Here is a 7578-nt window from a genome sequence, read left to right as displayed (position 1 = left end):
CCGGCCCTTCCCCAGGGATCCACTCCCATCCCAGCTCTCCCCATGGAGCAGTCGCCCTTCCCAACGGGATCACCAGCCTTGCTCCCATCACGGCCCTTCCTCAGGGATCACTGGCCCTGCTCCCAGCCCAGCCCAGCCCTTCCCAAAGGAATCCTCGGCCCTGCTCCTATCCCAGCCCTGGGCACCCTGCAGCGCTCCGGAACCCCTGGGATTCACGGATGGCAGTTTTGCCCCAGCCCATGGGAAGGATTCCCAAGAGGGAGCATCCCCATGCATTCCTGCTCCACACACCACTCCATGCACCACTCCACACAGGTTCCCACTCCATGCACCACTCCAGAGATTCCTGCTTTGTATCCTGCTCTGCACACATTCCCGCTCCACACCCTGCTCAGTGCCCTGCTCTGCACGCATTCCTGCTCCACACACTGCTCCATACACATTCCTGCTCTGTGGGCATTCCCACTCCACACGTTCCCGCGCTCTTCACACTGCTCCACACACATTCCCGCTCCACATCCTGCTCCGTAGACAGTCCTGCTCTCTGCACATTCCCACTTTACATCCTGCTCTGCACACATTCCCGCTCCCCATGCGTTCCTGCCCCGCACACTGCTCCGCACACATTCCCTCTCCACATGCTGCACCGCACAGGCTCCCACTCCACACACATTCCCGCTCCCCACACATCCCCACTCCACATCCCGCTCCACCCATATTCCCGCTTCGCACACTTCCCTGCTCCCCATGCATTCCTGCTCCACATACATTCCTACTCCACATCCCACCCTGCACACATTCCCACTCCCCACGCATTCCCGCTCCCCATCCTGCTCCCGGGGCATTCCCGCGGCGCATTCCCGCGGCGCATTCCCGCCGTACCGGTGTGCGTGCGCTTGTGCCGCTGCAGCTCGTCGGAGCGGGTGAAGCGCTTGCCGCAGAGCACCCAGGTGCACTCGAAGGGGCGCTCGCCCGTGTGCCAGCGCAGGTGGGCGCGCAGGTGCGACGTCTTGCCGTACACCTTGCCGCAGCCCGGGATGTGGCAGATGTGCTGCTTCTTCTTGCCGGGGTCGCTGGTGCTCCTGCCAGAGGGGACGTGTGGCTGGCACCGGGACGCATGCGGTGCCGCGCTGCACCGTGCTGCATGCAGCGTGCGGCACCGCGCTGCACCATACCCCAGTGCCAAGCCGTGCTGCACCGCGCTGCATGCAGCGGGCTGCACCGTGCTGCACCATGCCCCCAGTGCCACACCGTGCTGCACCATGCTGCAACGCGCTGCATGCAGCGCGCTGCACCGCGCTGCACCATGCCCCCAGTGCCACGCCGTGCTGCATTGTGCTGCACCGTGCTGCATGCAGCGTGCTGCACCGCGCCCCCAGTGCCACGCCGTGCTGCATTGTGCTGCACCGCGCTGCATGCAGCGTGCTGCATGCAGCATGCTGCACCGTGCTGCACGCAGCATGCTGCACCGTGCTGCACCATGCCCCCAGTGCCACGCCGTGCTGCACCACGCTGCACCATGCCCCCAGTACCACGCTGTGCTGCACCGTGCTGCACGCAGCATGCTGCACCGCACTGCACCATGCCCCCAGTGCCACGCCGTGCTGCGCCGTGCTGCACAGCACTGCATTGTGGTACGCCGTGCTGCATGCTGTGCTGCACCGTGCTGCACGCTGCTGCACTGCACCGACCATGCCGCCCCGTGCTGCGCTGTGCTGCACCATGCTGCATGCTGTGCTGTGCTGCACCGTGCCAACCCTGTCACCCCATGCTGCATGCTGCGCTGCATGCTGCGCTGCCCCGTGCTGCCCACGCTGCCCCCATGCTGCATGCTGTGCTGCACCACGCTGCAGCGTGCTGCCCTGCGCCAACCATGCTGCCCCATGCTGCGCTGTGCCGCACGCTGTGCTGCCCATGCCGCACTGTGCCGGCACGCGCCGCACCGTGCTGCCGCGCGCTGCCCTGCCCCACGGCACCCCACGGCGCCCCACGGCTCCCTACCTCCCCTCGTTGTCCTTGCAGTAGGGGCAGGTGCAGGCCTCGCGCCGCACCTTGCGGCTCTGCGGCGCCTGCGGCTCCGGGCTGCCGTCGCCGTCCTCGGCGGCCGCGCTCTCCTCGTCGCCGCCGCCGCCGCCGCCGGGCAGCCCCAGCGCGCCGCCGGGCTCCCCTGCAAGGCAGGCGCTGCAGCCACCGCAGTGCCGGCGCTCCGGCCCCGCGCACGCTCCCGCGGGGCTCCGGATGCTCCCGCGGGGCTCCGCATCCTCCCCATGGGGCTCCAGATCCCACCATGGGGCTCCAGATCCTCCCCATGGGGCTCCAGATCCTCCCCACGGGGCTCCAGATCCTCCCCACGGGGCTCCAGATCCCACCATGGGGCTCCAGATCCCACCATGGGGCTCCGCATCCTCCCCATGGGGCTCCAGATCCTCCCCACGGCGCTCCAGATCCCACCACGGGGCTCCAGATCCTCCCCACGGGGCTCCAGATCCTCCCCACGGGGCTCCAGATCCCACCACGGGGCTCCAGATCCTCCCCACGGGGCTCCGCATCCTCCCCATGGGGCTCCAGATCCCACCATGGGGCTCCGCATCCTCCCCATGGGGCTCCAGATCCTCCCCACGGGGCTCCAGATCCCACCACGGCGCTCCAGATCCTCCCCACGGGACTCTGCATCCCACCACGGGGCTCCGCGGAGCCGGGAAGCTCCCGCACGGGCTGCAGCTCCCACAGCTCCACGGGAAGCTGCCTGTTCCCTGGGGAGCCCCGGGAATTTGCCTGTCCTTTCAGCTCCTGCACACGGATCTGTGGAGCCTTGGGAAAACCCTACCACACACGGATCCCTGGACCTTGGGAAAACCCTCCTGACTCCCGCATACGGATCCATGGACCTTGGGAAAACCCTCCCACACACAGATCCACAAGCCCTTGGAAAACCCTCCCCGCTCCCGCACATGGATCCACAGACCTTGGGAAACCTTTCCGCCGGCCTCCCAGCTGGCACCTGCCCAACCATTCCGGCCATTCCAGCTCAATCCCGTGTCCAGCTCGGAGCAAAACGGCCGAGGGAGCCGACAGGACGAGCGCCCCAGCACTCCGGAGCCCAATTTCCTACCGGATTCGGCAGGGCTGGACTTCCCAGGTCCCGCTTCCCACGTGCCCGGGCTGCCGGGAGGAATGTGCAGGAGCCGCTTCCCGCCTCTCCGGCGCCAACACCCGGAACGTCGCGGATTTTAACCCACGTTTTTCCATTTGCAACCTGCCTTATCCCTAGTTTTTGGGGGCGGCCTTCCCTTTGCAAACCACAGCTCACGTGGAAAAGCGGGATTGAATTAATGAAAACTCATCCGGCACCACATGCTCGAGGAGCGATTCCCGATTATATAAAAATGGGAGGAATTCGAGGGCGGAGCCGGCGCATTTGGATCCCTCAACCACGCGGAACGCAGGATGGGGGGACGGAAGGGGAGCTTCTCGGCCGCTCCGTGGGGACCGTCGTCTAATTCCGTCTCCGATGGCGCCGCCCGGGGGGGCCTTTCCCGCCGGAGCGGCAGGCGGCTCCGAGGAGGACGGACACGAGGGAAATTCGCCATAAAAAGCGGAGGGACCTTCACAGCATCCACAGGGATGAGGAAGAGTTCCCGGTGCCTCCGTCATTCCCGAGGGCTCCAGCGCCCCGGGCAGCTCCGCTCCTACCAGCAGGTGTCAGTGGTTCCCTAAGGAGGCGGCACCGGAGACGCCGGGCCAGGATCCAGAAGGTCTGGAGCGGCTTTTCCCACATCCCTCCGGTGCCCGGTGAGGGACAGAGCTCCGGCTGCATCCCGAGGAACGGAACGAGCCAAGCACTGGGATTTACCATGCTGGGAATTAGGGGTCGGACGCTCCAGGCGCCCGGGTGGCACCAAGGGAGAGGCTCCGATGCCTCTTCCCTGCTATTCCCAGGAAAAAATGGTCAGTACCCACTTGGCAAAGCCTGGGACAAACACTTCCCTCCGAGCACACGGGGGCCGGAGCAGGACGGGAATCCGGAGCAGCCCGAATCCGTTGCTCCGGCGGCACCGCTTTCAGGAAGCCGGGCCCTGCTCCACCTTGCTGGCAGCATTCCTGCGCTCCCAACTAGCACTTTTGGGAAGAACCCCCTTCATTCCAGCCCTTTCCCTGCCCAAGCCCCAGTTTACACCTGGAAGCAGCCCGGAGGGAAGCCGGGAGCGACGACGGCTCCAGATTCAACATTCCCCTATGGCCAGGCTCCATCCCGGGAAGGCTGCTGGGAAAAGGGAGGAGGAGGCGCGGCCGAGCGCCCGGAAAGGGGGAGAATCCGGCCCTGATTTCCTGGCAGAGCTTCAGTCCCTGCCGTGCGGAGGGCTCCTGGCGCATCCTGCGTCTCCCTCCTCGTTAATCTGCGGCTCCATCTAATCAAGATCCAAGGAAACTACAGATCTCGGAGCACGCGCGGATCCGGCGGCACCGACGTCTCCAGGATATTGTGATTCCGGGAGGAAAAACTCGGCGGAGGGAAACCAGCTGGAGAATTGCTGGGCATTATCTCGGCTAACAGGGATGAGCTGCAGGACTGGAGCTGTTCCGGAGGCTGCCAGGTCCCGCTCCGGACACCGGAGCACTTAAAAAATACATAAATAGCTCCATGAGCTGCTGCTTTTTTCCTTCTTTCCCTCTTTTCTCTCCTTAGGAAGCCTTGGGGAGGGAATAAGGACGGATTTGCCCGCAAAGATGGGAGGTGCTGTGAGGATGGGAAATGCTGGGAAAGCACCAGCAGGATCCAAAGTCAATCCGCTCCGTGATGTGTGTGCGACAGCTCCGGAAAAATGGGAGCAGGTGGGAGCTGCTGGCCTGGAATGATGGGAAGAGAGGCAGAGAGCGGGGATCGGGTGGAATAAACCCAAGGGAACCGGAGGCCAGAAGGAAATGGGGAAAACGGGAAGCCTGAAGATGGAGAGAAAGGCAAACGGGCCAAAGGGGTGACGGGTGGCCCCAAAGCATCCCAAATCCCGCGGCCAATCCCGCCGGAGCGCCGGCCAGCGGAGGACATCGCACCCGCCGATCCGATATGCGACATTCCCTCCGAGTCGGGAGCGCCGGCTCGCTGCCGCTCATCCCGGGTGTCTTTCCTCCCCGGACACGGCGGCTCCAGGCAGATCCAAGGCGCCCGATCCCGTGCTCTCCACCCGGATGGCGCTCGAGCTCCGGCTAATTCCCCACACAAGCTAATCCACGAGCTAATCCATCAGCCAGGCTCCATCCTACTGATGTGGGAATTACGGAGCGGGGAACCCGGCACAACCAGGAGCCGTGGCCGGTGACTAATTGCCTCTTAATTGAGGGTTTAGCGGCTCGAGAAGCCACTCGGCGGGTTCAGCGACACCCCGGAATCCTTGGAAGTTTCAGGGTGTTGCGTCCGGCTGCTCTTCCCCCGGGAAGGGGGGAATAATGCAGTAAATGTGGGATCGATGCTGGCAAGGGTTTGGGAAACCTCTGGTTGTCCGCAGAGTCACCAAATTCCTTTTCCGGGCTGCAAAGCGACAGGCGGATCTGCCTAAATCCACTTGGGATCCGTGCAGAGGAGGGATAAACCCTCGGCAGGGCCGGCCGAGCTTCCCTTGGGAATGAGACGTGTCCGACAGAGCAGGCGCTGCCGACCAGCGCCCACAGACACTGACAGCCCAAAAAAGACACGGCTGGCCCCAAAGAGACATTGGTGGTCCCAAAAATGACACCGACGGCCCCAAAAAAGACACGGGGTGACAAGGCCAAGGAGCCGCCCCGTCCGGAGCGGCTGTGACGGGGCGATAACGCGGCGAGGAAGAGGCAGGGCCGGCAGAGGAGGATGAAGATTAGGAAGGAGCCGAGCGCGGCGCCGGAACCGGTCGGACCGGTGGGGACGACGCCGAAGCCGCCCCACGGTGCCACCCGCTCCGAAGGCGCCGGCTGCGGGATGCGGGATTGGGATCAGAATCGGGAGTGCTCCCGTCTGCCCAGGGTAGACAAAACGCCTCTGGGAAGCGGGGAAGCAAAGGGCACAACGGGGACTTTGTGTCCGCAGGGATACAACGTGCCCGGGGGGCGCTCCCTATGGAGCCCCCAGCGGGATCCGAAGGGAATCCTCCCGAAGGAAGGGGCTTTGGGAGCAGATCCCGCGTGTCCGGGGCCGGTGCCGGCCGCGCTGCTGCAGCCGCAGCCCAGGACGGCGCCGCGAAAACAACCGCCGCCTGTTCCGCCGCCTGTTCCGCCGCCTGTTCCGCCGCCTGTTTCTCGCGAGAGGCAGGCGCAGGCCGATTGAGCAACCGCGGCGCGGCCGCAGCCGAGTTCCCCTCGCGCCGCTTCCCGGAACTCCCCGAAGGAGCCCTGCTCTTCCCAAGGAGCCCTGCTCTTCCCAAGGAGCCCTGCTCTTCCCAAGGAGCCCTGCTCTTCCCAAAGATCCTGGCTCTCCAGCCAGGAAACTCCCCAGGGATTTGTTTGTTTGGGTTCTCAGAGGAGGCGGGGAAAAAACAGGAGGGTTTGGGCCGGACTTCCCTGGCCCCTAAGTGGGCTTTGGCTCTTCCTGTAGTGGAAGCAGCTGATCCTGACCCGGCTCCAAGACTCTTCCCAGCCCCTCCCGGCCATGGCCAGGATCCCAGCGGATCCCGCGCTTCTCCCTGCCTGCCTCCGTCTTTCCCTAAACGTCGGCATCTCCTCCAACTTCTCAAGCTTTAACAGCGCCAATTAGAGCTGTGAAAGCCTAAAGGAGCTTCGGGAAGCGGCGCAGGCCGAGCGCTCCCGCCCCGCTCCATCCCACACGGATTTCCCTCTCCTTCATCCTGAACGCAGCTCTGGGAAGCGGCGCGCTCCGAGCGCTCCCGCCCCGCTCCATCCCACACGGATTTCCCCCTCCTTCACCCCTAATGCAGCTCCGGGAAGCGGCGCGCTCCGAGCGCTCCCGCCCCGCTCCATCGCGCGCGGATCCCGCGGAGCCGCTTACCGGCGGTGTTGGCGATGGCCAGCGGCAGCCCCTGCAGCTGGTGCACCTGGATGCCGGACGCTCCCAAGGCACTGAGGTTGATGGTCTGGAGGCCGGGCACGGAGGAGAGCTGCGCCGCGTTGACGGTGACGGTGCCGCCGGGCAGCGAGGCGATGGGGGCCAGCGTGGTGCTGGTGGCGCCCGTGGGCGCCAGCGACACCCCCTGCACGGGGGCCAGCGTGATAGTCTGCGCCTGCGCGTTCTGCACCTGCACGTTCTGCAGCTGGATGGTCTGCCAGCTCACCTGCCCGTTGGGCCCCACCGTGGGCGTGCGGATGAGGATGGGCCCCGAGTTGGGCAGCGCCTGCAGCTGCAGGTTCTGCAGCGCGTCCTGCGCCAGGGCCTGCCCGGCAAAGCTCTGGCCCGCCAGCGGCGCCGGCTGCAGCGCCTGCAGCGCCTGCCCGCCCTGCACCAGCTGCGGCTGCAGCAGGAGCTGTTGCTGCTGCTGCTGCGCGGCCGCATCGCCCTCCTTCTGCTGCGCGCCGGGCAGCGGCGCCGCCGCGGCGCCCTGCAGCGAGTCCGAGGCGGCGGCACCGGCCCCGCTGCGGCCCGCGGGGCTGCCCGCA

General features: G+C 65.7%; 1 protein-coding gene across 1 annotated transcript in view; it reads right to left on the bottom strand.

Moving 5' to 3' along the window:
* Positions 1-7578, bottom strand: part of SP1 (Sp1 transcription factor) — a 12226-nt gene that overhangs the window by 3519 nt on the left and 1129 nt on the right. The window contains exons 3-5 of the mRNA XM_026045102.1: positions 6974-7520; positions 2002-2167; positions 883-1082 (exon numbers count right to left, since the gene is read on the bottom strand). Of these exons, the coding sequence (XP_025900887.1) occupies positions 883-1082; positions 2002-2167; positions 6974-7520 (913 nt within the window). The remainder of the gene's footprint in view (positions 1-882; positions 1083-2001; positions 2168-6973; positions 7521-7578) is intronic.

The sequence above is a fragment of the Nothoprocta perdicaria genome, unplaced genomic scaffold, assembly GCF_003342845.1.
Source record: "Nothoprocta perdicaria isolate Ctin4 unplaced genomic scaffold, notPer1 scaffold_398, whole genome shotgun sequence".
Lineage (NCBI taxonomy): Eukaryota > Metazoa > Chordata > Aves > Tinamiformes > Tinamidae > Nothoprocta > Nothoprocta perdicaria.
Note: the sequence above shows the minus strand (reverse complement) of the source record. Positions and strands in the feature narration are given on the sequence as shown.